The 27,335-nt window shown below is 51.0% G+C and overlaps 11 protein-coding genes across 11 annotated transcripts; 6 read left to right on the top strand and 5 right to left on the bottom strand.

Moving 5' to 3' along the window:
* Positions 1 to 508: 508 nt before the first annotated feature.
* COCVIDRAFT_35506 (hypothetical protein) lies at positions 509 to 2,483 on the top strand (the record flags this gene model as incomplete). The annotated part of the gene is made up of 4 exons (XM_014703748.1): positions 509 to 792; positions 847 to 971; positions 1,022 to 1,581; positions 1,632 to 2,483. The coding sequence occupies 4 exons, from the start codon at positions 509 to 511 to the stop codon at positions 2,481 to 2,483; spliced, it is 1,821 nt and encodes a 606-aa protein (XP_014559234.1).
* Positions 2,484 to 3,535: 1,052 nt separating this feature from the next.
* COCVIDRAFT_35505 (hypothetical protein) lies at positions 3,536 to 4,214 on the bottom strand (the record flags this gene model as incomplete). Its single annotated transcript, XM_014703747.1, has 2 exons — positions 3,536 to 3,547; positions 3,660 to 4,214. The coding sequence occupies 2 exons, from the start codon at positions 4,212 to 4,214 to the stop codon at positions 3,536 to 3,538; spliced, it is 567 nt and encodes a 188-aa protein (XP_014559233.1).
* Positions 4,215 to 5,731: 1,517 nt separating this feature from the next.
* COCVIDRAFT_92298 (hypothetical protein) lies at positions 5,732 to 8,027 on the bottom strand (the record flags this gene model as incomplete). The annotated part of the gene is made up of 2 exons (XM_014703746.1): positions 5,732 to 6,137; positions 6,187 to 8,027. The coding sequence occupies 2 exons, from the start codon at positions 8,025 to 8,027 to the stop codon at positions 5,732 to 5,734; spliced, it is 2,247 nt and encodes a 748-aa protein (XP_014559232.1).
* A 1,636-nt stretch (positions 8,028 to 9,663) lies between these two features.
* Positions 9,664 to 11,238, top strand: COCVIDRAFT_24410 (hypothetical protein; the record flags this gene model as incomplete). Its single annotated transcript, XM_014703700.1, has 6 exons — positions 9,664 to 9,974; positions 10,061 to 10,290; positions 10,353 to 10,405; positions 10,464 to 10,711; positions 10,770 to 10,956; positions 11,005 to 11,238. The coding sequence occupies 6 exons, from the start codon at positions 9,664 to 9,666 to the stop codon at positions 11,236 to 11,238; spliced, it is 1,263 nt and encodes a 420-aa protein (XP_014559186.1).
* A 789-nt stretch (positions 11,239 to 12,027) lies between these two features.
* Positions 12,028 to 13,268, top strand: COCVIDRAFT_13782 (hypothetical protein; the record flags this gene model as incomplete). The annotated part of the gene is made up of 3 exons (XM_014703685.1): positions 12,028 to 12,336; positions 12,389 to 12,947; positions 12,997 to 13,268. 3 exons carry the CDS (start codon positions 12,028 to 12,030, stop codon positions 13,266 to 13,268), a joined length of 1,140 nt encoding a protein of 379 aa, XP_014559171.1.
* A 609-nt stretch (positions 13,269 to 13,877) lies between these two features.
* Positions 13,878 to 17,627, top strand: COCVIDRAFT_92386 (hypothetical protein; the record flags this gene model as incomplete). Its single annotated transcript, XM_014703745.1, has 3 exons — positions 13,878 to 14,193; positions 14,247 to 14,284; positions 14,340 to 17,627. The coding sequence occupies 3 exons, from the start codon at positions 13,878 to 13,880 to the stop codon at positions 17,625 to 17,627; spliced, it is 3,642 nt and encodes a 1,213-aa protein (XP_014559231.1).
* A 415-nt stretch (positions 17,628 to 18,042) lies between these two features.
* Positions 18,043 to 18,570, bottom strand: COCVIDRAFT_13780 (hypothetical protein; the record flags this gene model as incomplete). Its single annotated transcript, XM_014703684.1, has 2 exons — positions 18,043 to 18,432; positions 18,478 to 18,570. The coding sequence occupies 2 exons, from the start codon at positions 18,568 to 18,570 to the stop codon at positions 18,043 to 18,045; spliced, it is 483 nt and encodes a 160-aa protein (XP_014559170.1).
* A 413-nt stretch (positions 18,571 to 18,983) lies between these two features.
* On the bottom strand, positions 18,984 to 20,412 carry COCVIDRAFT_35499 (hypothetical protein; the record flags this gene model as incomplete). Its single annotated transcript, XM_014703744.1, has 4 exons — positions 18,984 to 19,222; positions 19,275 to 19,894; positions 19,945 to 20,212; positions 20,268 to 20,412. The coding sequence occupies 4 exons, from the start codon at positions 20,410 to 20,412 to the stop codon at positions 18,984 to 18,986; spliced, it is 1,272 nt and encodes a 423-aa protein (XP_014559230.1).
* Positions 20,413 to 20,628: 216 nt separating this feature from the next.
* Positions 20,629 to 22,713, top strand: COCVIDRAFT_92228 (hypothetical protein; the record flags this gene model as incomplete). The annotated part of the gene is made up of 2 exons (XM_014703743.1): positions 20,629 to 20,653; positions 20,714 to 22,713. 2 exons carry the CDS (start codon positions 20,629 to 20,631, stop codon positions 22,711 to 22,713), a joined length of 2,025 nt encoding a protein of 674 aa, XP_014559229.1.
* A 1,078-nt stretch (positions 22,714 to 23,791) lies between these two features.
* COCVIDRAFT_13777 (hypothetical protein) lies at positions 23,792 to 24,709 on the top strand (the record flags this gene model as incomplete). Its single annotated transcript, XM_014703683.1, has 1 exon — positions 23,792 to 24,709. The coding sequence occupies one exon, from the start codon at positions 23,792 to 23,794 to the stop codon at positions 24,707 to 24,709; it is 918 nt and encodes a 305-aa protein (XP_014559169.1).
* A 233-nt stretch (positions 24,710 to 24,942) lies between these two features.
* COCVIDRAFT_92520 (hypothetical protein) lies at positions 24,943 to 26,875 on the bottom strand (the record flags this gene model as incomplete). Its single annotated transcript, XM_014703742.1, has 5 exons — positions 24,943 to 25,201; positions 25,267 to 25,366; positions 25,421 to 26,302; positions 26,355 to 26,516; positions 26,620 to 26,875. 5 exons carry the CDS (start codon positions 26,873 to 26,875, stop codon positions 24,943 to 24,945), a joined length of 1,659 nt encoding a protein of 552 aa, XP_014559228.1.
* Between the last annotated feature and the right edge of the window lie 460 nt (positions 26,876 to 27,335).

The following is a 27,335-nucleotide window of genomic DNA, read 5'->3' as shown; positions in this document are numbered from 1 at the left end:
CTCGTTGCCTGCGCCCGCTACGCTACCGCCGCCGCCGCTCGTTGCTCCCCCAGCCAACTCGCGGCTGTCCAGCATCCAAGCCCCGACCCGCAACCACAACAAGGTCACCGCCGACACCCCACCCGTTGCGCGCCAACCACCACAACCACAGCCGCCATACTGATCCGATGCGCACTGATCCCGCATAACGTCACTTCTCTTGTTCGCACCCGTGTGCGCAAAAACTCCGTGTTGTTGGTCAAAGAGGTGGATAAACAACCAAGGGGCAGCCATCTGTCGCAACAAGACGACTCACATCTCACCGCCGCACTCACCTCACCCCTCTCGCCTTCACCTTGATTCTTAGACCGTCATTATTTGGACGAGCACACGGTCTCGAATCCGTCGCCTTTGACGTGTCGCACTCCGCAACGTCTTTGTTACCCTGCTTGGTACACAATAACAACAACGACAACAACAACAACCACCCGCACCACCTCAGCTTCCACAACCCGGCGCACTCGTCACAATGGCACGAGGCCATTTAAGCGACGCAGCTACGGCGAATATACAGTCCGAAGACGATATCGCAACACCGACGCTGATTTCCCCGCCCGAGTCCAAAACACCACCGACCGCTTCCCACAAGCGCAGCCAGTCATTCCCTACCAAAAGGCTCAGTCGCAACTCAGAACCAATAGATCCCACAGCTTTATCAAAAGCGCTTGGACATATTGAACAAGCTGGCCGGGTGCGAGAGCGGACACCAACAGCAAGCCCCAGCCGAAAGCGCCCGCGGACGTACGGTGACAGGTGAGACTGCTACGCTGAAGCTGCAAGCACGCATGTTACTAAAATTTCGCTCAGATTTATCCCAAACCGCGCAGGCCAAGATCTCCAGGCCAGCTTCAATCTACTCCACGATGACGCATCTCCAGCGACCCCGTCCAAGGCTAGGCGGACTCCTCACAACGAGCTGCACTTTCAGAAGAGTAAGGACAATCATAGTGTTTCATGCAGTCCATGGCTAACTAGGTCATAGCTGAAGAAGCCAACCGCACATATTCCGCCGTACTCCGACAAGAAATGTTCGAGGGCTCAGTGCCTCAGGCATTACCCCAGAGTTTGTCACCGACTGACAGTGGTAATATGAGGGGCGCAGGACGCTCACATACTCCTCCAGCGAGGACCACAGCCTCGCTACCGCCCCCTTCAGGGACTCCATCTACCCCGCACAAGAACCTCTTTTCCTACTCAGGCCAGCCAACACCGTCACGAACGCCTTCGAGTCGGCATGGTGTACTCAACCTCAATGCTCGATCAGACCTTTATAGTCTATCACCCATCAAGTACAGCAGTCAACGTATGCTGCTCAGCCCTCAACGTCAAGCTCGCGCAGTTTCCAAAGTACCATACAAAGTTCTGGATGCTCCCGATCTAGCAGACGATTTCTATCTAAACCTGGTAGATTGGGGCAGCCAAAATACTCTAGGTGTAGGCCTTGGATCATGTGTATACATGTGGAATTCGAGCAGTGGTCGCGTTACCAAGCTGTGTGAGCTTGCCGATGATTCTGTGACCAGTGTGAACTGGATACAACGTGTAAGTCTCGTACAGGGCATTTAATCTGCATGCGCGCTAACACAATCAAGGGCTCACATATCGCTGTTGGTACAAATCGAGGCCAAGTGCAAATATGGGACGCACAGACTCAGCGCCGCCTTCGTACCATGACTGGCCACACCGCTCGTGTTGGGGCCCTTGCATGGAACGAGCACATTCTCACTTCTGGATCCAGGGATCGCACCATCTACCACCGGGACGTTCGGCAGCCAGAACAATGGCTTCGCAAGCTTGTCGGCCACAAGCAAGAAGTCTGTGGGCTAAAATGGAACCAAGAAGACGGCCAGCTCGCATCCGGAGGCAACGACAACAAGCTCATGGTGTGGGAAAAGCTCAACGCAGAGCCTACCTTCAAGTGGAGTGAGCATCAAGCTGCCGTCAAAGCAATCGCTTGGAGTCCACATCAGCGAGGTCTCCTGGCTAGCGGTGGTGGTACAGCAGATCGAACAATCAAGTTCTGGAACACGCTCATATCCTCAAACGGCCCGTCAGCTTCAGCGCTTGCATCTGCATCAGCGGCTGCATCAGCAGCAGCGACCACCAACATTCCACTTTCACCGACAGCACCAGCAAACCTCATCAACAGTCTCGATACTGGTAGCCAAGTGTGCAACCTCGCATGGTCCAAGAACAGCAACGAAATCGTTTCCACCCATGGATACAGCCAAAACCAAATCATTGTTTGGAAGTACCCAAGCATGCAGCAAGTAGTTTCGCTTACCGGCCACACTTACCGTGTACTTTACCTGGCTATGAGTCCAGATGGTCAGGTAATTGTTACTGGCGCTGGTGACGAGACGCTTCGCTTCTGGAATGCTTTCAAGAAGAAGGAGCGCACTGGGGGCTTGAGTAGTATGGACAGTTGGGGCGTCATTCGCTGAACTGTTTCATCTGCTCTCGACTGTCCTTGCTAATCTTTTGTGGTAGGGCTGTTACCGAACCTCGCAGCAGCTTATCCAGACTCGACCCTATGAACAGTTCATATTCCGTTCAAGAGTCCAGCGCCGACGCATACGTGTAGAATATCACAGCCAGCTATCGCTGAATCTTCTGCCGAGACCGGTGCTTGCAGTCCATCTCCTTGCTTTCTATTTTGACTTTAGCGGCATCTGTACGGTTACGACCAAATCTTTTTCGACATTTTCTCACGAGCATGGGCGGCGTTCCGGGCGTTTTTTTTTCGGTGGCTCGATACCACAGCATTATCGTTATCTCCAGACGGCGTTTGAAATGGTAGGGGTGCATTTTTGGAACCCTAGGTATTGGTGAAGAGGGGGATCCGTACCATCTAGAGGCGTCACGGGAAGGTCATCTGGGCACATCTGAAGGGGCCATTTTGTCTGCATTTGCTTCAATGAGCCTGGCTCTGGGCTGAAGCTGGAGTTCAAAGGCGTATTTTCCAGCGACTTGCCCTTGGGTTTGACGGCTCTGTGCTGTTATGGACTCGACTCTCTTCATGATCATGATTGTACTATAGTAGCCTAGCAATATCATGAGAAGAATATTGTGGACTTGACTGTTACTTTGTTTGTACTTTATGTGAAAAGTGAAAGTCACTATGTGTAGCCTTGATGAAACGAATGATCGAATCAATGTTCATTACTATAAAATAGACAATACCATTACCAAAACCTGTTCAACACACCTAACCGCACAGTCTGCAGCCACCCCGATCGGGATAATAATCATCCCCAGGATCACCCACGTAAGTCTGTCCCCACTCTCTTACTTACGCGTCGACCCCGCAATCTCACCACACATGACGTCCTTGACACAAATGCCCGGTTCACAGTACGTTGGGCCACATGAGCCGGGTCTCAGCGGATTCGCAATGCAAGTTTGATCACAAGGACAGGCTGGGAAGAGACCGGCGCAGACGGGGCTTGTCGAGTGGCTGAGCTGCGCGGCAAGGGTTGTTGGTTAAGGGTAAAAGTTAATCACAAGACTGTAGTTTGTGTTAGTTACTAGTTCTCTGATCAAACTTTTTTCTTTTGGAGCTATTTGAAGATGAAAGTTGTTGGAAGGAAGGAAGGAAAGTGGAAGGAGAATAATCTTACACTCAGCACTGGCTCTTCGCCGCCGCATTGCTGGTAACATTGCAATTTGGCATTGTTGGCGCAGTAGCATCCTTCAGGGAAGGATTGGATACAGTTTATTTCTGGGCACTGGCATTTTGGTTCGGGGACAGGGTCTGGTTTTGCGGCTCGTGGTGGGCACTTCTGGTACTCGGGTAGTTCACCGCCGCATTTTTCGTAGCAGTTTTTCTTCGCGGTGTTGTTGCAGTAGCAGGAGTCGGGCCATGAGTCTAGGCAGAAGACTGGTTCGCAGACGCAGGTAGATGGGGCTGTAGGTGTGGGTGTGGGTGCTGCTGCTTCGTCTGCCGCGCGTGCTGTTACGCCTCGAGGAGGACAGGTATTGTATGTTGGAGGGCTTCCACCGCATTTTTCATAACATACTTTTTTGGCGTCGTTGGCGCAGTAGCAGGAGTCGGGCCAGACTTGGGCGCAGACTACGGTCTCGCAAGTGCATACTCCGGATGCTGCTCGTGGATCGCGAGGTACCAGGGCCAGGACGCTACCCAAGAAGGGCAGAATGAGGAAAAGTAACTTCATATTCGAGATTAGTATTAGCGCGAAATTGCTTTTGGATGTGGGATGAGGGTAATGATTATACAGCGTCGCAAAGGCCCCTTCGTACCCGGCATTTATATATCAAAAGTGCAGACCACAGCCCTCAATATCGCACTTTTTTTAATCAACAAAGCATCGGTGACATCCTTCTTACACGGCCCGCCAAGCTGACCTCCACGAATTCCGATTGGTTTGGAGAAACTAAGTTTTGGACACTGCTCACGTCCCCGAAATTACCTTTTCGCGTGATGAACATCACATCTCGGCTTACCAGATTCACCGTCTTGGCAGGACTGCTTTGCGTACGTAGCTGAATTTGCCATGCTGCTTGGCAATTGAACACGCAGCATTTAGCAGACTTGGACAATGCTACGGTTCGTTGTAGGGATAATACGAGACATCCAACGGTTAATCTTACACAGACTCCCGCTCTCTCGTAAGCAGGTAAGCAGAGTCAACTAGCCAATAATTTACTTACTTCAGCAGTGTTTACATAGTAAATCATCTTAAGAAAGGAGAATATAGCAGATAGTTCGTCGTCAAGTGACTATACCAAGACAGGTAAGCGATTTTGTGGATATGCGGCTGTGTTGGTTGCCGCAGTGGGGTTGCTGATCATGCAAGCAATATTTTCGGGTCCCAGAACCCCTATCCCCGGCCCTATACTACGTCCCAAGCCCCATTTATTCTGTCGTCAATTCGGCTGAACACCAATTCTTTGTTGGATATGGCTACTTACAGCATAGAATATGAGACCCTGTGCATGGGTATCTGTGAAACAACAACACAGGCTGGATGATTGTTCATTACGTACGTCTTCTGAGATTTTTACTCGCCGCTAGGCTTCGAGTTTTCAATGGTTCGATGGCCTGATGTCGTACCGTCACTAGTTGGCCTTACATGTTTTGTACTCTTGGCTATGAATGCAATGTAGTAGTAAGTCTTTTCAAGTCAGCTGTGCCAGACGCCTTGAAGCAGTCCAATGAGAACACGATAGGCAACGTATACAGTAGAACAATGTGAGCTTGCATGAGAGTCATCAAGCTCCATAGTGGCTGAGAGCGCTGGTGCTAAGGTCAAGGTCCACTGTTCTCGCGTCGGTTTCCATCGGTTCCCATGCGTTGTGTAACACAACGGTTTTTGATGGGTGTTACACGACCCATATTGGCTGAACGCTCCTTGCTTGGCACAGCCCAGATAAGATGGTCCGATGGAAGTAAAAAGAAAAAAACATCAAGCTGAAAATGGCAATACTGTCTATTGCGATTCTGAGTGGAGTGGAAAAGAAATAGGAAAGTAAAGTGGTCAGGGACTCCAAAGAAATCTAGGTTTCAGATACACTATTCCGAGCTTTCCATGCAGTCACTTGTTGGTGAAGGGAACATCCAGTTCCGAAAAGATGCTCAGGTCCAAAGTCAACGCCAATGTGCCTCCCAGGGGTATATATCTCGAATGCAACCAAAAGTCCTCATATCTGGACATAATTCGTAAAAGTAACATCACCGATTGCGATCAACGTCTTCAGGTGGAGATCGTTGAAAACCAGTAGTGTTCCGAACAGCGTCGAATCCACGCCATACTACGGTAGAAACAGATGAAGCTAGCTCTCTCAGCGAAGAGACAGGACTTCGATACGAGTCATCCCCCGTCCAACCAGCCTCTACGTCGTCGGTTGGTCGGGGGCTAGTTTGTGCTGATCCTGGCGTCGGTACGGGTCGCGAAGCTGAAGGGGACGTGTCATGACTCTCAGCTGCTTGCGTCTGCACATGTTCACCGCCAGTAGGAGGCTGGGACGAGCGTGTTGGTGACGCTGACTGCAGTTGGTCATGGCGCCAACTCAATGAGCGTACGACATCGCCTTTGCAAATAGGACATGTCCTCCGACGAGTGACGAGCCAAGGAGTACTACATACGTCAAAATGATTCATGGACAAACAAATGATGGAAAACTTACATGCAATCCGCGTGAAACTCGTGGCCACACGGTAAACTCATGACTTGGCTGACGCCATCGACGTACTCTTCCAGACAGACGACACATTCTTTCTGACGCCCGCCATAGCGCCGTCTCCAAGCCGCTAGCCCTGACTCGCGTTTCTCTTGTTCGCGACCACGGGGGCCAGGCTGTACGGACGATGAAGCGCCCGGGACATCAGAATCCGATGAAGAACGTGAACGAGAGTCGAGAGACCTAGATCTAGAGGGCAGGGGTTGAAGTAGAGGGGTGGTTGGAGAATCTGCAGGCAGGCTTGCGGCAGAGGAAGAAGGAGAATCGCTGATGGTTTGATAAGTCCTGACAGGAAGACGCTCAACGACAGATTTGGGCGCCCGCCATCGGCGGCGTCGTATGCGAGATCGAAGAAGAAGCAACACATACACAACAGTCAAAGTAACCAGTGGGCTGACAACAAGCACAAGAAGAGTGTCAAAGAAAGGGCTGCTCGAGACATTCGTCGGAGTAAGCGTGACCCAAAGTTCTTTGTGTTGCGCTTGTGTATTGATGTACTCTTCGCTTGCAGACAACTCGTTTCCATCCGAAATGGCTGCCATAGATGTTGGAGTCGCTGCTTCCTGAGCTCCGTTCGCAGATGTCGGAGGAAGAATATTAGGAACACGCCAATCTTGCTCGCCGATAACAGCGCCGTCCGAAGTCTTTTCAGACATCGAAGAAGTAACCGTGGCCTTTGTCTTTATAAGATTCTCGTCGTCTTCCAAACTCTCCATCTCCAGCCATTCAAGATTGCCAGTACTTGGTGGTCGTCGGCTCCCGGCTTTGGGTGCGTTTTCACTGGAACCAACTCTAAACAAAGCCATGAGCGAGTGCAACCAGCCCGTTTGGGACGTGACAGCTGTTTCTTTGGTGGTCTTCGGGTTGTACTCTTTATCATGAGTTGCAGGCCTCGATTCCTTTGCGGGTTTTTGAGTATATTTTCGAGAATTTTGGGCAGCACCCGTGAGTACACGTTCGTTCGGCATGAGAGAAGATAATAGATGGGCGGTCGTATGCGACGTAAAGAGAGACGGGATAGTGATGTTGGAGGTATCTCCTTTGGCGTACATCCTGACGAGCGCGCCGCCGCGAACATCATCACCCACAATGACAGCTATCCCACCACGCGACTGTGCCCACTGCACTTTGGCCAAGAAACCACAGCCCCCTCGTTTGAGGAGCACAATCTTGCCTGTGATCTCTGCACTCTCTTGAATTGATTGGATATCAGCGTGAAGGCCTCCTGACTGTGCGTGCGCCTTGGAGCCATGGGGCTGCAAATGATCGTCTGTACCATCATCGGTCACGACGTCATCAGAGGAATCGCGTCCACTGTCGGAAACTCCATCCTTCGGGGTAACATCCTTGCCCAACATGGTGTTCCTGAGTTTGTTTCTGGTGTTTGCGGTCATCTGCGGAGTGGAAATAAATCCATCGCCGTCGTCGTGCCAGCCAGGCACATCGCTGCAGCCCAACTCGCCCTCCACACCTATGGTATCATCGTCGAAGCCGCTACCAATCCACAGAGCACCGCTCAAGCCTTCTTTAGGCAGCAAAGGACCGAATGCGGCGGGTCGAGCGAGAAAGAAGGTCGAGTTATCGTCGGTCAGGCTAATAATGGCAGACGGCGGAAATAGCGAACCTGGTGAAGCAAACGAGAACAAGGCCTTGAAGCCGCCGGGACTTGAAGTGGATGATATACTCCCCTGCTCAGCATCTACAGAATTTCCCAAAACCATATACAGGACGATGGTGAAGGCCGCAAGGCTCGTGGAGAGCGACACTATCAAGCGCAGTGGTCGCATGCTTGCGGTAGTTGTCGGATAGACGCAAGCTCGGAGGGAAAAAAAGCAGCAGCACGCGCTGGAAATCTAGCAGAGGAAATTCATGGACTGATATAAGTCAACTGGGCGTGGTGTGATCTCTGTTGACTGTCACGAGGCGCAAGTTGAGGGTGGGGAGCGTGAACTACTGGATGACGCGGTACCAGCAGTGGCGGGGAGACTGGGCCACTTTGTGCAGTCGGGACCGGGAGAAGAATCAACGCACAAGGAAGAGAAAGAAAAAAGTGAACAGGAAGCGACACAGTGGATACGTGAAATATAGGCAAGGCGGCTAGCGAAGAGCCGAAAGGCACCGTTTGATGGATCGCAGGCGGATGCTAACAGCAGCCCAACATGATGTCGCAATGGATTGGGGAAGGCGCTAGGGGGATCGGTCACGGGCGCATGTGAAGATCGCGCCCCTCAAGGCTAGAGCTTGAACCAACCAAAATGAAGATCCAAGACCAGTGCAACTAAACGTTCTACTTTTTCTTCTACTTTAGCTTATGTTTGTAATTATGCATTATTGTATAACCAGCTAGATTTTTCAAAACATTTTCTTTGAGAATAACGCCGAGAAAAACTAGTACTTTACTCTCTTAGGATATCAAATTATCTTAGTACCACGAGAGCCTGAGTACTACATGGATGCAGCTTAATATGGATTATTCTTGCATCTAGCATGCATCTTGCACTAAATGTGTCACAATACTCGAAATTTAGCCCAGGAAGGGCAACTCTCAGAGACCCGTCGGGGACCCCTTCGGCCAGAAGGGCCATAGTCACGTGCGCAGAGTACATAGCTCCCATCCGAACCTCGGGCAACTCCACAAAAATTCGGGTTAATTCAACTCTAACTGAGGTATTCATGGCTACCCGCGAAACACTTCAAGAAATGACTAATGATATGCTAGTGCTGTTGCAAGGCAAGGTTTGCTCGATGTTGAGTAAGCATTATGCGAATCATAATAGATCTTGGTTTCGGCATATCCAGCTGCAAACTACACCCACTGTCGTGAGTTTAGCTCCAACACTTGCTGCGATATATTTGTGCGCAAAGCAAAGTTATGTGTTTTCCCTTTTGGTAATCGCTCTTACTGCAACACGTCATTAAACCTAATTATCAAGTATCGACGGCACGTTTTTCGCATCATATGATAGTAAGCAGGGATGGAGCAACCGAGACGGATTGTCAAGGCGATCACAGATACCCCCTAAATATTTCATCGAAGTACCCTAGAGCAATACAGCAAAATACAGAGCGTGGCGTCTTATTGGTGGCCGCTGTTCCTAATTCCAAAAGGCACACTACATCGCAAAGATGCGTTGTCGCACATGTCGCTGCGTTCGAGGCGGCAAATATCCACAGGCAATTGAGTTTGGAGATACGAACATACTTTACACGGATTTTGGTAACTCCGCATCATGCGGTCGAGTGCAGCATGTCGGTGTGTGATCAGTCAGTGCTGTGTTGTGCAATATATAACTGCTTCTCTTGCCTGCTTCTTCTATCTTAATCGTTTACACTATCAATGCCGTGTTACAAGTTTTTCAAGCAAATCAATTCGACATGCATCTTGCGATGAAAAAAGGTCAGAGCACTCTTTTGCTCTTGTCCATGGCGCACTACGTAGCAGCAAGCAAGTTGCAAGACAGAGGCGTTGATCTACCTGTTGCCGAACACGTTATTCCTATTCGCGGTCTATCTTCTTCTTCTTCTTCTCAGCTCTCTGGCCGAGATCAACTTCTCTCAAGCAGGGACATAACTGTTTCAGAGCACATTACTGGCTTGCGTAATGCCCGCGATATCTTTGGGGTCGACGTCCAGGTTGGAGACGAAGTGTCTACTCTCATTTTCAACACAGGAGTTCCGTTTACGTTGGTCTTTGCGCCAGGGTTTCAATGCTTAGACGTCGACGGGAACAAGTTGTAAGCCCACTAAGTCCCCTAAGTCCCCTAAGCTCCCTAAGCTGGCAGATACCTCTACGCACTACATCTGACTAATTACTATACAGCGCGTCGGGTGCGTGCCCATTCACTGCCCACGATACCGCCAGTTTCTCCGGAGGCAGGATCGATGGTCCAATTCTGAACCTTACCTATGGAGATGGAACTGGTGCTTCAGGCCCGCGAGGTTACGAGAAAGTCGGTTTGGCTGGTATTCATGTTGACCGACAGGAGATAGCCATTTGTGACCACGCTGTAGAACAAAATTGGACAACAAAGCCACTAGGTGGTTTCGCGGGTCTGTCACGCACTACTTAGAGTTTCTTTGATGCGTATACTAACTGTCTTGACTGTTCACAGGGTTCTCATTTCCAAATACCGATACTCAGAAGCTAAAGGCGAACTACTCATATGTGAGCATTCTACTCTTCAGAACCAGCAGTTGGCCTGCTTTGTTGACCTATATCATAGACACCGTGGATTTTCACTGCTTATGAGCAGGGTTTAATTAATCCGCCCGTTTTCTCTGTCGCTCTAAATCCTGTTTACAAGGACTCAGTCGACTTTGCCAACAATGGCGCGCTAGCTATCGGTGGCCTGCCACCCAACGTACCAACCGCTGGATCATGGGCGATCACACCAGTGGTTAGCGATTTTGCGGACGAGGTGATACGATACTGGACCATAATACCGGATGGCTTTACAGTCAAGTCAAAAGAGTTGGTATTCCCAAAGAGTGCATTGAGGTTCCCTTTGAGCTAACTTGTTTAAAAAAAGGAATCCTCTTGGCAAGTTTGTGCCATGGACTGAACAAGCGAAATACATTCCTGGACTTCGTCGATTGCAGGTTGTCACCAGTGTTTGGGGCGTTATCCTTCCAAAAGCATATGTCGACGAGATCTACAAATCCATTGATCCAGCCCCTTACCAAGCAAAGGACGGGAGTTGGGTGGCCAACTGCAATGTGCGTGTGTATAAATGAACGAAACCTAGGCGCTAACATAGATTTTAGGCAGCTTATGCGGGCGCGAGTGTACGGATTGGAGGTGTGGATCTTTTCCTCGATCGTGCCACAGTTATAACTTCACAGTTTGGAGATGATCTTGAACCGGGTCAGTGCTCCCTTGGTGTATATGCAGGTAGCTACTTCCTTGGAGCCAATTTTCTCAGGAGTGTTGTAGCAGTGCATGATATGACTAAAGGGAACGAAAGAATGCTATTTAAGCAGCGGGTGTTTCAAAACTAAGTTGCGACAAAGTGATTAAGAAAGGTTAGGTTCTAACAGCTATAATATAAAGAATCTCTACTATAACCAGGAGTTATAGTATATAATTATTATATTAAACGTAAGTTCTCTATAATAGTTAAATATAGTAATCTAGGATTTTATATAACTAGTAGTTAAACAATAAGAAATCAAGAAAGCTTCTTTGATACTAAAAGTCAAAACCTTTTCTATAAATTAGAAGTTTAAAGAAAATTTCATTTGAATACAGGAGTAGTCTTTAGAATTAGTCCTTTGAATTTTGAAGTTACCTTTTTTTTAGAAAGGGAGAGAGGGTTAAACTCTTATTCTTGCAAATTTCTTAGTATTGCGTCAAAAAAATTTTGGTATCTGGAAGAAAACCTACTGCGCCACCTCTTCTTATTAGACATAAACGATGTAAGAGTGCCCTTTCTTCGCCTTGTTTGAAACTGCCTTTAGGATGCCATCGTAGCATCAACATGGCTACTTACGCAGCAAGCGCCGCCTCCAAAGCAGGTAGTGATTACAGGCACTTTGGACGTACCTGCCGACTTCATTATTTATCGGTGGCCTTTTCTCCTCTAGTTCCTTTCCTGTTTCACTATTTAATCCCACCTCTCACTCGTCCAGTTCATCCTTCAACATTAACGCCAACCAACTTATACAATCATTTGCGATCCCTTCTTCCAGCTCTACTACCACCACACCTAGGTCATCAATTTAACGCCTTGCTAATTCCCTTTCCTCCCCAAATTTTCTTGAAAGCATACGCCTCACAGTCACACAACCATGTCATTCGCCGCGACAAGGTATTCAGTAGGCCCAACCTCCTCAGGAGAGCGACAACATAGCCTTCTGAGGCTTCCCGACAATACCCGCCACCTGCTGATCGCGTTTCTGGGCGAGCTAGTCGGCACATTTCTCTTTCTGTTCTTCGCCTTTGCCGGCACCCAAGTTGCAAACAATGTCCGAAAGATCAGCGGCAATTCAAACATGGATCTAGCGTCATTGATGTACATCTCTCTCGCCTTTGGGTTCTCACTAGCCGTCACTGTTTGGGTCTTCTTTCGCATCAGCGGAGGCTTGTTCAATCCTGCTGTACGTATTACCTTCTTGCTCTGAGCTGAATCACGTCACTGACACTGCCTAGGTGACAGTCGCCTTGGCCCTTGCCGGAGCAATTGGGTTCATCAAAGCTTTGTTGCTTATCGTTTCACAGTTCCTCGGTGCCATTATCGCTGCAGCTATAGTCTCTGGGCTCTTCCCTGGACCTTTGGCCGTCGAAACAACCCTCAGTCCTGGGACCTCGGTGACAAGAGGCTTGTTTATGGAAATGTTCCTCACATTCATGCTTCTTCTTACCATATTCATGCTAGCGGCAGAGAAGCACAGAGCGACTTTCCTCGCCCCGCTTGTCATTGGGCTCGCGCTTTTCATTGCTGAGCTTGCCGGCGTATACTTCACTGGGGCCTCCTTAAATCCTGCTCGTTCCTTCGGGCCTGCTGTCATTACGGGTGTATGGCCTGGCCATCACTGGATCTACTGGCTTGGACCTTTGCTCGGCGCCTTGCTGGCAGTAGGCTTCTACAAGTTGCTCACGCTGCTCAATTACTCGACTGCGAACCCAGGTGCCGACAGCGATGGTCTTGAGAAGCACCGCAGCCACAGGGTGGACAGCAATGCAGCGCGTCACGACACTACTCACAACAGTATGTCACCAAAGTTATTTTTTTGAAGTATGATCTGACCTCTCTACAGCTCGATATGCCGCTACCGATGGAACAGAAGAGCGAGATATTGCGAGCCAAGCACAACTTAGCGGAAGACAGCCTAGGCCTTCTGCTACATGGCCTTCAGTGCCGACTTTAGCATACATGCAGGCGCTCGATGGCCATCATTCTGAGACGATCGACCATCCCAATGACCGCCCGCGTGCGCATTACACGCATAGCTCTTCAGGTTGCGAGATATCATCAGATTCGAGCTATCGCAGCGGCCCAAGTGCAGAGTCTGGCAGCTTGGGATCGTAGACTGGCTCGTCAGCTAGCTCAAGTTCACGATATCGTCGGTCGCCGAGCGCACCAGATGGCGAGTCGTCGAAGAAGGGGAGCATCCTCGACGACGTGCTGTATTCGGCATGTTGTTACCTACCATATTTTATACTTCAGTCTTGCTTCTGTCCACACAAGTAGGTGAAAATCAGTAGGGAAAGCTGTTTTGATAGCCTAGTGGGTGTTGGAAGGGTGTGGGATTGTGTCTGGTCCGTTGTATGGTGCAAGCTCTCTAACGCCTTTCCTCATGTCAGTTTCTTACGGCATTGTAGAGTAGGAAATGACACAATTTCTTCCAAGAAGGATGCTCTGTTGGTTGCTTCGATAATTTAGAGAGTTATGCTCCCAGATTTTTTCTCATTGTCTGTTCAAATGTAGTGTGAGGACCAAAATTCGATGACAATGCTAAAGAGAAAGTTCACATCCCGAAGGTGTGGGAATATCCGCCAAGCCAATCAACGTCCCAATATGGATTAGCGCGACGCGTCGACGCGTTCCCTATCGCCCCAGAGTCCGGCAGTTCATGAATACCGCCATCTCACTGCCGTTGCCATTGCTCTCCTCAACACTTGCCATAGTACAAGCAAAATGGCTCGCGGTGTCGAAGGAAACGAAATGTCAACGCCCCGCCCATCCCAAAAGAAGCAACCTTCCTCAGTCTCCCAGTCAGGGAAGGGCCAGAAATCCATTCTCGGCTTCTTCCAGAAGAAAACTACCAATTCACCAAGCCCCGCACCGTCTGGTGTCACACCGGACCAAAAAACGCCCACTTCCAAAATCGCCTCCAAGGCCTTTACAAAGCCTTCTGCTGCCATCACGCCGGTTCCCAGCAGCGATGCTCCAGACTACTCAAGTCCTATCAAACAAGACCAAGAGCTCACAGTAGGGCGGAACAAGGAGAATGGTTCGTCTTTGCTTGTCAGACAGCTATGTTCATTCACTGAGCAATATTTCCAGAAATAGCAGATGTTACTCCTAGTAGTCCAACACGTAAAGTATGCCGACACGCCATTGTATGCTCAATATACATTATCCTAACTTTCACGGTAGGCTAGAAAACCCGTCAATTACGCCGAATCCGACGATGAAGATGACGATGTACTCGGACCTATCGCAAACAATGCGAGGGGTCGGGCTACAAAGCGCCAGCGAATGGTTGTCGACGACGATTCCGACGATGAGTTTGGTTTGGACGCTGCCACGCAGAGAGCAATGCTGGAAGAGGAAGAGGAAGACGGTGATGTTGATGATTTCATCGTACCCGATGATTCTGAAGAAGAAGTCGTATCGAAGAAGCGCAAACGCCCAACATCTACAAAGCCACGCACCAAAGCCTCACCGGCATCATCACCACCACCTATTGTCAATGACAATGATGTCGAGGATGAAGCAGACATCGTAATGAATAGCACATCTACAGCACAACAATGGATATACGATCCCGAGAATCCCACGGTATTCAAGCCACGAAAAGCGGTTCCTTCTTTGAAGAAAGAACTAAGCGTAAGAGCCAAAGCGAAGCCCTCTGCTTCAGAGCCTGAGGCAAGATACCCATGGCTAGCGAACATGCAAGACGCCGACCGCCATCCACCCGACCATCCTGACTACGATCCCCGTACCTTGTTCATCCCGCCAGCTGCCTGGCGTGAATTTTCGCCTTTTGAAAAGCAGTACTGGGAGATCAAGAGCAAGTGGTGGGACACTATAGTTTTCTTCAAGAAAGGAAAGTTTTACGAGCTCTACGAGAAAGATGCATCGATCGGCCACCAGCTCTTTGATCTCAAGCTGACTGATCGTGTCAACATGAGGATGGTGGGTGTTCCAGAAGCCTCGTTGGATATGTGGGCAACACAGTTTGTGGCGGCTGGGTACAAAGTCGCTAGGGTTGACCAGATGGAATCCGCTTTGGGCAAAGAGATGCGCGAACGTGACGATAAGGGCAAAACTCCAAAGAAAGCTGAGAAGAAAGGCAAGGAAGTCATTCGCCGAGAACTGGCCACTGTTCTAACATCAGGTACCCTTGTGGACACTGGCATGCTCCAGAGCGAAATGTCGACTTACTGCATGGCGATCAAAGAGATTGACCGTGACAATTTGCCCGCTTTCGGAATTGCGTTTGTTGACACTGCGACGGCGCAGTTTCAGCTTTGTGAGTTTACAGATGACATTGACATGACCAAATTCGAAACTCTCATTGCGCAAATGAGGCCCGGCGAGTTGCTCTTAGAAAAGTCGTGTGTTTCAGCAAAGGCGCTTCGTATTCTGAAGAACAACACTGGACCAACCACCATCTGGAACTGGCTGAAGCTGAACAAAGAATTCTGGCCAGCCGATATCACGATCCGAGAAATCGAAGTCAACAGTTACTTCGAGTCGCCAACAGAAGACAACATCGAAGCCTGGCCACCGGTGCTTCGCGAAGCCCGCGAAAAAGAACTTGTCATGTCCGCATTCGGTGCCCTCCTCCAGTATCTGCGAACATTGATGATTGAGCGCGATCTTGTTACGCTCGGCAACTTCCAGTGGTACGATCCCATTCGCAAAGCGACAAGCTTGGTGCTCGACGGACAGAGCTTGATCAATCTGGAAATCTTTGCAAATACGTTTGATGGAGCGACAGAGGGCACATTGTTCGCTATGTTGAATCGCTGCATCACACCGTTTGGCAAGCGACTACTCCGACAATGGGTTTGTCATCCACTGGCAGACGCACAAAAGATCAACGCTCGCCTTGACGCTGTAGATGCGCTGAATAAGGACTCAGCCATTGTGGAGAACTTCAGCGGCTCACTGAGTAAGCTCCCAGATCTTGAGCGTCTTATCTCCCGCGTGCACGCTGGCCGGTGCAAGGCACAAGACTTCCTGAAGGTCTTGGAAGGTTTCGAGCAGATTGAGTACACCATCAGTTTGCTGAAGCAGTTCAGCGAAGGAGAGGGCGTCATTGGCCAGCTCATCTCATCGATGCCGGATCTAGCTGCATGTCTCGAGAAGTGGAAGTCTGCTTTTGACCGTGAAGCAGCCAGGAAAGATGGAATTCTGATCCCTGAAGCTGGTGTTGAGGAAGACTATGATAATAGTCAGGCGGATATTGATAGTTGCGAGGCCAATCTCGAGACGCTGTTGAAGAAGGTGCGCAAAGAACAGGGCTCGAATGCAATCATCTACAATCACCTCGGAAAAGAGATTTATCAACTGGAAGTGCCGAAGAAGGTCAAGGTGCCCAATAGCTGGGATCAAATGTCGGCCACAGCCAAGGTCACTCGCTATTACACGCCCGAGTTGCGGAAGCTGGTGCGAGCATTGCAAGAAGCGCAAGAGACTCATGGTCAAATCACTCGCGAGGTTGCCACTCGCTTCTGCCAGCGCTTTGACGAGGACTACAAGATTTGGCTTGCAGCAGTCAAGATCATTGCTCAGCTCGACTGCCTCATTAGTCTTGCAAAGGCATCTGCGTCGCTGGGAGAGCCAAGTTGCCGACCCGTCTTCGTGGAGGGCGAACGAACCATTGTTGAGTTCGAGGAGCTTCGCCACCCGTGCATGCTCAACACAGTCGATGACTTTATCCCCAATGATATTAAGCTGGGCGGTGACGCGGCCAACATTAGCCTGCTCACGGGTGCCAACGCAGCTGGTAAATCAACCATCCTGCGTATGACATGCATAGCTGTTATCCTCGCCCAAGTGGGTTGCTACTTGCCGTGTACATCGGCCAGACTCACACCCGTCGACCGCATCATGTCTCGTCTAGGCGCCAACGACAACATCTTCGCAGCACAATCCACCTTCTTCGTAGAACTGTCTGAAACACAAAAGATTCTGTCAGAAGCAACATCACGATCGTTGGTCATCCTGGACGAACTGGGCCGTGGCACCTCATCCTACGACGGCGTGGCAGTCGCACAGGCTGTGCTACACGATGTTGCAACGAGGGTGGGCTGCGTGGGCTTCTTCGCTACGCATTACCGGTCGCTCGCCAAGGAGTTTGAATTCCACCCCGAAGTCCAGAATAAGCGGATGCGTATCCATGTTGATGATGAGTCTAAATCGATTACCTTCTTGTACAAACTTGAAGAGGGCGTTGCAGAGGGCAGCTTTGGTATGCACTGTGCTGCCATGTGTGGTATCCCAAGCAAGGTCATTGAGAATGCGGAGAAGGCGGCCAAGGAGTGGGAGCATACGAGTAGGCTGGGTGAGAGGATGGAGGTGAAGAAGGATGAGGGTGGTGTGTATGTGCCACTGGGTTTGCAGAGTGATGTTGCGTGGGCGTTGCGAGAGGGGTTGGAAGGAGTGGGAGAACGAGCGATGGATGTGCTGCTCGAAGCTATTGCTGCGCTTTGAGTTGTGGGAGGAGTTTGTTAATTTCGTGTAAGATGGAGCAAGCGGGCGTCATGTAGTGTCAAGGTGATGGGTGGGTTGTACATGTAAATTGTGGGTTGTATTTTTAGCGATTGAGCATTTCTTCCTCTTCTATGGGTTAGTAGATAAATCAAGGCAAGGATGTTTGGTGTACATTAGACATGCATCATCGTCGTATTAGCGACACCTTGTAGTAGTGCGTCACTAGAATGATATCTATACTGGATATATTCACTTCCTTGTGCAACAAGGGTATGAAGCATTTTCTACCTAACCCACCTCCATCCTCCCATGATGCTCCTCAAACACAATGCCTGAAGAATTCCTCCCTCCGTATCCCTCATACTACCCCGTCTTTGTTCGTGGTTGCAAGTAAACAGACTTGCATGAGAGAACTTCAGTTCCCACCACTACCGCGAACAGCATACGTCTTGATTCCACTCAAAAACCCATAATCCTCCATCTCCTCCTCCTTCTTGACACCAGGGACATTGCACTCAATGACCTCGTCGTCATCCTCGACATCGTCCTCCTCGCGCATCGGCATCTTGCCTTTCTTGCTGGGCGTCGCATCTGCCGCCGCGGCAGTGTTCTTGCGCTTGCGGGGTGTAGAGGTGGGGGTAGCAGCTTTCTTCTTGGGCGTGGGCTTGGAGGGTGTGCCGGGCATGCTGGGCGTGTCTTGGAGAGACTGACCGAGGAGCTTGAGTTTGGATTTGATCTTGCCGAAAGTGACGCTGGCACTCGCGGTAGTGTAGCCGGCGAGGGAGCCGAGTTTGACCATGTCGATCTGGGGTTGTGTCAGTGAATTGCAGGGAGGGATGGAGGTATGTACCTTGGGCTGGGTTTCCATGCACTGCCATGCGAGGGCGAGGACTTCCATCTCGCGCGGAGAGAAGCTGACTTCTTTGGAGTTGGAGGGTGCCATGGTTAGCAGTGTTGATGGTGGTGTTGGTGTTGTCTTGTAGATGTCACGAAGGTTCTAGGTAGAGGAGATGTTGTACGAAAGTAGTGGAAGGTTTAGGCAAGTGAATGAAGAGGGCGATAAAGTCTTTATATGCTGATGCACAGGACGCTAACGAGTCACCAAGTGAGAGGTGAGGCTGAATTAAGCGTGCTTAGTACTCACAGTAAGAGCGTGCAGGAAAACCTAAAGAGGGCTAAAGAGGCACGTTCACCTCACTTTTACGCATGTTTGTCAGGCAGCGAGGAACTATGTAGAAGAGTGAGAGTGATTGATTAGTAGCACGCAAGATGATCCCGGGTATGTATGGAACAGTGATTTTATTTTATTGTCGCAAGTGCAATTTGCACTGCATGCCATGTGGCATAGTAATGTTATTATATTCGGCGAACCTCTTTGCCTTGAAGCTCCGGTCTCTGCACGTCAAGCTCATCTCTTAGAGCTGCATACAAGGAGTCACCCAGGATGATGGAAAGGCCCAAACTCCAGACCAAGGTGATGGCATAAAAGAAGTTGGCATTGCCCGAACCGGCATATACCCACAGATGGTAGAATGCAGGGCCAAGGAATGATGTGTAGAGAATACTGGCTGATGCAAGGAAAGTGTAACGCATGACTAGGGTTCAGTCAGTATGATGGGCACGTGTCATGTGGAGTAAGATACTTACGAGGGAACAAATGTCGGAACATAGGCACCAAGGACAGATACAAGGCAGCATCGGCTATGCTTGGGTATGGGGTGAAGATGGCAAAAACTCCTGTCAATGAGCAAGCAACAAACAAGGGCTGCTTATGGAGGCGGATAGTCAAGCCTGGCATGTACGAGGCGGCATGTAGCCAGAAGACGCCTAGGAAGAACTCGCGGAAAGAGTCAAACATTTCAATGAAAAAGTACCACCAGAGACCAACATTGGGAGTCAGATCTGGTAGCAAAAGACGCACACCATACGTGGCAGCCAAAAAGTCCCATGAGCCGGTCAAGAAAGCAGAGCCAACCAGTAAGGCGCCAATTACGATTGCGAGACCGAGTGTGTGTACGATGACAAACGTGGGGATATTTGGGGTCGACTTTTTCTTGAGGGCTTTTGCATCGTACAGCAGGACCATCAGGGGCGGGAAGAGCAGAACGGGATGCATGGCAAGGTACGAGGCAAAGGCCGTGGCCAGAATGAATGTAAAGCTGGCGCCCTGAGAAGCCTTTGCCATGGCAGTGAGGACGAAAAGGTTGGTCAGGGCTGAGGTTGAGCGGGCAAGACATGTTGCGACGGTAAAGGGATTGAATAAGAAACTGATGGATATGTCAGCACAGGGGCCGTGAAGGGGAGGCATAGGCAGTACCCAGCTGCAATGGCAGCACTACTCCACCTCAGGTCCTTGCGCGGGGAAGCAAATAGTCGCGTGACCGAGGCGAAGCCCGTGTCTGCCAGCTGGGCTAATGAATGCGCGCTCAGCAGGTCGACAAGGGTGAAAAAGACGTAGGTCGCAAGAGGGGCTACGGCGGGATGGGACAGCAGGGCAAAGAGCGGCAGCAGGAGGGGCGCCTGGTGGTAGACGCCGCCATCGTAGGGCGATACATTATGCGTGTAGAGGAAGAGGCCTTCTTGGACTATGTGGTGTTAGCAATGGCAGAGGGATGTTGAGGTATACATGGCAGGACATACGCCGCTTGAAGCTTGTCACCGGGGTAGAGACCTCGACGCGGCCGGCCAGGACGTCGGGCAGGGTGGGGAAGAGGGTGAAGAGGAGCAGACGAACGGCAGCAGCAGCGCCGAAGAGCAGCAGGCGGTGCTGGCTGTCAATGGCCATGGCTTGAGTCGCAGCCGACGTGGTGTTGTGGCAGGATATCTATCTATCTACATATGTCGTCGGTAGTAGGATGCATGGCGGCGGGCCCTTGTCGCCGCTAACGCCGCAATCCCTGTCTACTAGCCGCTGCATCTCGAACTTTTTTGCGCCCGCCCAAAAGTTGCTCGCCTGGCACCGACACAAACTGCGATAACTTTACAACCACTGCGACTCATTATGGCCGGGCGCAGCAAAAAGAAGGGTCAGTATCTGCCATTGTCGCTTGATTGAAGAAACGAAGATGCTGACTCAACCCACACAGGCACCTCCGGGGCCGCCAAAAACTACATCACTCGCACGCGCGCCGTCAAGAAGCTCCAGATTTCCCTTCCAGATTTCCGCCGGCTATGTATCTTCAAGGGCATCTACCCCCGTGAGCCGCGCAATAAGAAAAAGGTCTCACGCGGCTCCACAGCTGCTACCACCTTCTACTACACAAAGGACATCCAGTACTTGCTCCATGAGCCGCTGCTGGCAAAGTTCCGCGAGCACAAGGCTGTCGCAAAGAAGATTGGCCGCGCCCTCGGCCGTGGCGAAGCCGGCGATGCCTCGCGCCTCGAGAAGAACCTTATGCCCAAGGTCAAGCTTGACCACATCATCAAGGAGCGATACCCCACCTTTGTCGACGCCCTGCGCGACCTCGACGACGCTCTGTCCATGCTGTTCCTCTTCGCCAACTTGCCCTCGAGCGACCACATTCCCGCAAAGACAATTGCCCTTTGCCAGCGCCTAACACGCGAATTTGAGCACTACGTAATCACTTCGCACTCGCTGCGGAAGTCGTTCCTTTCTATCAAGGGTATCTACTACCAGGCTACCATCCAGGGCCAGGACATTATGTGGCTCGTTCCCTACCGCTTTGTCCAGCGCACTGGAGGAGATATTGACTTCCGTATCATGGGTACCTTTGTCGAGTTCTACACTACCCTCCTCGGCTTCGTCAACTACCGCCTATACACCTCCGTCGGCCTCGTCTACCCACCAAAGTTCAATGCCAAGAGCGACGAGCAAGGTGGCGAGCTGTCTGCCTTCCAGCTCGAAGGCAAGGTCAATGCCACAAACGGCACCGCCAATGGTCATGCCGAGCGTGCAGACATCAACCCAGAGGCACAGGCAATCGCCGACAAGCTTGCTGCTATGCCCGACGATGAGGATGCTCAAGAATCAACAGCCCTAGCCAAACGCAGTGAAGACGATGAGGAGGAGGCCAACGATGAGATTGACAAGTTCGAGCCAACTGCGCCTGACGCCGATATTCTGCCCCAGCCGCAAGCAAGCAGTGCCGAGGTTGCTTCGCTGTTCGCTCCCTTTACCTTTTACCTCTCGCGAGAGACACCCAGAGCGCCGCTCGAGTTTATCCTCAAGGCCTTTGGTTGTAAGCGCGTTGGTTGGGACGGCACTCTCGGCGACGGCGCATTCACCACCAACGAATCCGATCCCAACATCACACATCAGATTGTTGACCGACCAGCGTTATCAAACGGAGCGTCTGCACAAGACAGCAAGAATGGCGACGCTTCTGCCCCTAAGGCCCAATGGCCCTATTCCATGATGCCTGGTCGCACCTATGTCCAGCCGCAATGGGTCTGGGACTGCATCAACCAGAGCAAGCTGCTGCGCCCCGACCACTACGCCCCCGGTGCCGATCTACCCCCGCATCTGAGCCCATGGGTGAAGCCCAAGAAGGGCGAGTACGACCCCAACTTGCCTCTTGCAGCCCAGCAGCCCGAAGGCGAGGCCGAGGCATTCGAAGACGAGGATGAAGAAGAAGATGCCGCCGTGGATTCAGATGGTGACGAAAACATGGATGCCATTGTCGACCGCGACGGTTCCGTTGAGATTGGAGAGGGCATGGATGTGGCCGATTCTGAAGACGACAGCGATGACGACTCGGACGATGATGCCGGCGCTGCTGACGACTTTGACGGCTTCGACTCAGATGCCGAGTCGGATATTTCCGAGGGCGAGGCTGCCCGTCTTCAACACCAACGTGAACTTGAGGCTGAAGCGCTAGGCAAGAAACTCGAGGTCAAGAAACCAACAAAGAAGGAGGAGAATGCGGCCATCCGCAAAAAGGCCGAGAAGAAGAAGCGTGAGCAAGAGGAAGAGCGCGAGAGGCAAAAGATGATGTTGTCAAACAAGAAGCGCAAGCTGTTGAAGCGCATTGAGTACGGTGAGAACAAGCGCGATAATGAATCCGAGAACCTGCGCAGGAAGCGCGCGAGGGTTGAAAAGGCCAAGGCAGCTGCGGAGGCACTGTAGGCGTATGCATATCTACATGACAGCAAAAGCAGGGCAGGTTGGCGTTGATTGGGACGGTGTTGTAGGCGCTCTACGTATTTCAAGTACTCTATGTAGTCGATTTAAAATACCACCATATGACTGTTGTCTACGGTTGTTATCGTCTGCATGTTGACTTGAGATAGTTGGGAACGCCATTTCTATGCAGCGCACAGACCATTTTGCCAAAGGGCGCAGTTCGTTCGTAACCCAGACATGCGATCACTAGACGCCTGATGAGTCAAACTATCAAGAGCTGTGATATCTATAAGTGCATGCCCTTTGTATCGTCTTGGTTCTTCCTCTAATTACTACCTAGCCCATACTACCCGAATCAACAACATGTAGTAGTCTCGAAGTTCGCGAATCACTTACACCATAGCTATACCCTGTCAAACCGCATCCACCCTGAACCCTGAACGAACCAAGGTTCACATATATCAGTACCATGTAGCTTTCTACTTGATGTGCAGCATCTCTGCATGGCAGCGACCAGATAACACAACTCTCTTCTGTGCTCTCGGCCAACAAAAAAATTGCCGTATGCAAAAAGTGTCGGTATATTAAAGAGCCGCGTCACTCGTCAAACGCGCATAGTACAGTCGAGCTCCACCATCGTCGCCGCTTCCTAAAACCGCAAGGTGCCGAGCCGCTGCCGGGGGGAACCACTCCGGAAAAATTGCTCAACAACAAATTTTCTAGACTGCATTTTGCAGTTTCAAACATATTCACTCTCAGAGGTACATGAGATATCCTTCAGACATGCCAGAAATGCTGCTGACATTTTGTGAGCCGTGCGGCTTCTTCCTGTATTCACCCCGGGCAACAGGCAACTCCGTCACGTGATTGGTCACTCACCGCACGGCTATTGTTGTATACAACGAACAATAGGTTGTACTCGAACTGTTCATCTTGGAATAATCCTACGAGTTTCAAGTCCAGACAACCGGCGCGAGTTTCGTAGTCAGCACTATCAACTCGACAATTCGCCTCACACTTTCCATCCTCACCAAACCGCCTTTTTACTTCGAAGGAGAACGTAATCGACATAAACAAAAAAATGCCTTCAACACCCCAACCACTCTTCCCGGATCTTCCCCCCGAACTCCGCAACGAAATCTACACCTACCTCTCTTCCCCAAGCCCAGATTCTCAAACTCTAAATTCGCACCTCCCCCTCCCCCTCAAAACCTTCACCTGCAAACACACAACCATGCACCTCTGCCCCACCCACCACGGCTCCACCAGCCTGCTCTCCCTGTCCTCCCCAGAAGCCCACGAATACGGCTCGTGGCTCCTCAACAACGGAATCGCCCTCCACATAACCATTCACTTCAAAGGCCGCGTAAACACCTTTACGCTCCCTCACTGGTCCAAAAAGATATCCACTCACTTGCAAAAACTGGCGCGCCGTCACCCTTGGTTGGCCAAAGTGGCACGGTACGAGATAGATGTGATGTGGGATCCGCTCGACGGCGCACTCCAGAGTCGACACCAGAAACAGCGGGCAGCGCATGTACCGCTGGATATGGCTGAGGCGCTTACGCAGCTTATGCAGAGGGATGTTGGGGCTAAGCAGGGGAGTGTGGTGCTACGGGTGCATTTTGAGCAGAGATTTGCGGTGCTGAACGCGCTTGCGGCGAGGAAGTTTGGGGTTGGGGTTTTTCTGAGGGATGGAGAGAGGTTGAGGGGATTTAGGAGAGTGGTGAGGGAGGTGCGGATAGTGCCGTCCAAGGTTGGACTGGAGAGGGACATGGGAGATGCGCCTGCGCCTGGGTTGCGGGTTGTGCCATCGGCGGGACAGGAGGAGGAGGCGCTCATGGTTGTGGAGGAGGGGGTGATGAAGTTGTCGGAGCGGACGCGGGGGCAGATGGTTGTGAGGAGGAGGACGAGCGGTGTGGCGGATGGAGTGTGGGAGTATGGGAGGGGGGAGATGGAATTTCCCGTTTGTCAGATATTGGAAGAGTGTATGGAGTGAGGAAATGGTTTGGCTTGAGATTCAATTACCCCTAAAAACGGCGATGTTATCGAAATATTGATAGTGCTTCATGATAAATACACTATTTCTTTTCGTTCAAGAGATAACGCACCAAGCCAGATTGTCCTGTACACCATTCCATCAACACACATCCCCACCAACCTTACTACCCTCATCCTATTCCTTCCCCTCTCCATCCTCATTCTACCCCCAACATCCCCCACACCAACACCTTACGCCCAAGCCCCCACCAAACTCATCAAAAACGCGCCGACAAACACCAACAAACAAGCATACACCCTGCGCTTGCCCCTAAGCACCTTCCAACTCTCATCGCTCAGGAAATCCTCCGACATGAGTTCAACCAGCGACGCATAAACCAGGAAACCCGCAGATATAGCATTCATGATGCCAACCACAAGAAGTCCAATTTCCGAGTCGGGCGAGTAAAGCGTGTGGGTTGCGATACCAATGGCCATTCCACCTGGTGTGCTGTGGTATTTTTTAGTATATGGAAGTCGGAAGGGGAGGTGACTGGGTGGGGGGAGAAGACTTACGTGCAACCGTATGCGAGAGCCATGAGCCAGGGCTGGATAGATTTGGGGCCCCATTTGATATCTGCGATGCGGACGCCGAGGGCAAGGCCTTCGAATGTTTCTGTGGTGCGGTGGTTAGCAATGGTGGTCATGGTTGGCCGACGTATAGACTTACGGTGGAATACAATGGCGATGAGCAGGACGGTAAAATCGTTGCCTACGGAGACGGCGAGGGACATGCCGATGAAGATGCTGTGGAATAGAATACCCATTTCCAGGAGAAAGACTTGCATGACGGCTTTGCGGTGAATTTGCTCGGGTGAGAGGATATGCTCGTGGTCGCCGCTTTCATGATCAGGTTGAGGAGTATATTCAGTACTTTCCACCTTTTTGAGTTCAACTGGCGCTTCGCCGATTTCTGATCCGCCGGCGGATTCAATGGCATCGAGTCTTTGGCCATCTTCGCGGTAGCGGGACAACGTTCTACTGATGCTCCCGACTCTGCCCTTCAACGCACCAAGATCACGGACGCGCATGCTTGATTCCGAGTAGGTTCGCTCTAGCCCCATCCGCGGCGAAGTAGGCTGCTCTTCCATCTCTGCGTCAGGCATCTCCGCATCAGGCGCCTTTTTCGGACGCGAGACGGCTGCTACGCCCTCATTACCACCGCAGACATGGCGAGCAGGGGAAAATGTCATTTCAATCAAGGTGACGAAGAAAACGCTAGCTAGCATAATGGCGCCGGGCATGGCCTGATAGTCTGTAGTCCAGAAACTCGACAGGCAAGGGTCGCCCAGCGAACCAAAGGCCGTGGGAAGCAGATGCACAAAAGCGGTTGCGACGAGGACACCGGTACCAAAGTGCTTAGCGCCGAAGAGAAAAGATGGAGGAATGCGCAGACGAGGAAACTTGAGCACGAGCATGGGAAAGGCACAGCCTGATCCCGATACAAAGAGAATAATGAAAAGACCGCCAACATGGAGGGCGAGGTCGTATTCCGGGTGCGCCTTGCCATTCTCACAAGTGCTTCGTCTTGGAAGCCGTTGGAAGGGGGCATCTGGACAAACAAGTTAGCAGACAAATGGTGGCGTGAGAATTTCCAACTTTACCCTGAGATACGACAAACTTGGGCGCGGTCAAGTTGCCGCTGGCATAAGAAATGAAGATTGAAGTACAAAGTACGGAGACCAGCCATTTGGCCCAACCGACGACAATGTCGGTGAGGCTAGCTTGGCACTTGGTCAAATGCGTGGTTGTTCGGGTGCAAGGTCCTACAGCCGTGAAAAAAAAGTAACTCGTGTCAGCGCGGTGTACTCATTTTCTGGATTCAAACGTTTGAGAAGAAGAAGAAGAAGTAGAAGAAGAAAAACATACCTTTTGAGGACCCTTTGACACCCCCGCCCATGGCGATGGCTTTGTCCTTGTCTATTTCTTGGCCATTGAAATGGTCGACTTGGCAGGCTCGCAAGTTGCGTGAAGTGCACAGCTGATCTGCTTCACCCAGCTCCCGTGCGTTGGCGATGCCGTTGAGATCAGCGCACGTTGTAAGATCAGCGGCGAAGCGTGGTGGGTTCTGGTTCCATCCGGGGTGCCAGAGGATATCGTCGTCTGTTCTGGACGGGCAGTTCATGTCTGCAGCGGAATACAGGAAAGGGTAAGTAAGTAGTAGCTGCGGCTTAATTTCAGAATCGACAAGCAGGAATGAAGGATTTTGGGCGTGGTTGACGTGTCGGTCTGCTGTTCCGAGTCGAGGGATCAAAGGCAAGCAAAATTTCCAGGAATGACGAGGTGTCGTGTGTACGATAACTACAATACGACGGTGATGGGGAATTGTTCGGGCTATATGACATGGGGAGGACCAGTCGATTGACGGCTAGCGGCTCTTCCGTCTCGTCATCGTCCAACCACGCGACAGTTGCCCTGACCGCCAAGGCACTCGACCCCGGAGTTTGACTACCAGCGCCACATGCAGACAGCCACACGGGTGCTCCGTTTTGACATGATGATGATGACGACGATACTGGTCAGACTCCAGATGTGCTTCGCTGCTTTTGCTGGGAAATGTTTGTTTCACTGCAACATGGCAGTAG

The sequence above is a fragment of the Bipolaris victoriae genome, assembly GCF_000527765.1.
Source record: "Bipolaris victoriae FI3 unplaced genomic scaffold scaffold_20, whole genome shotgun sequence".
Taxonomy (NCBI): Eukaryota; Fungi; Ascomycota; class Dothideomycetes; order Pleosporales; family Pleosporaceae; genus Bipolaris; species Bipolaris victoriae.
The sequence above is the reverse complement of the archived record's forward strand: the minus strand, read 5'-3'. Positions and strand labels throughout refer to the sequence as shown.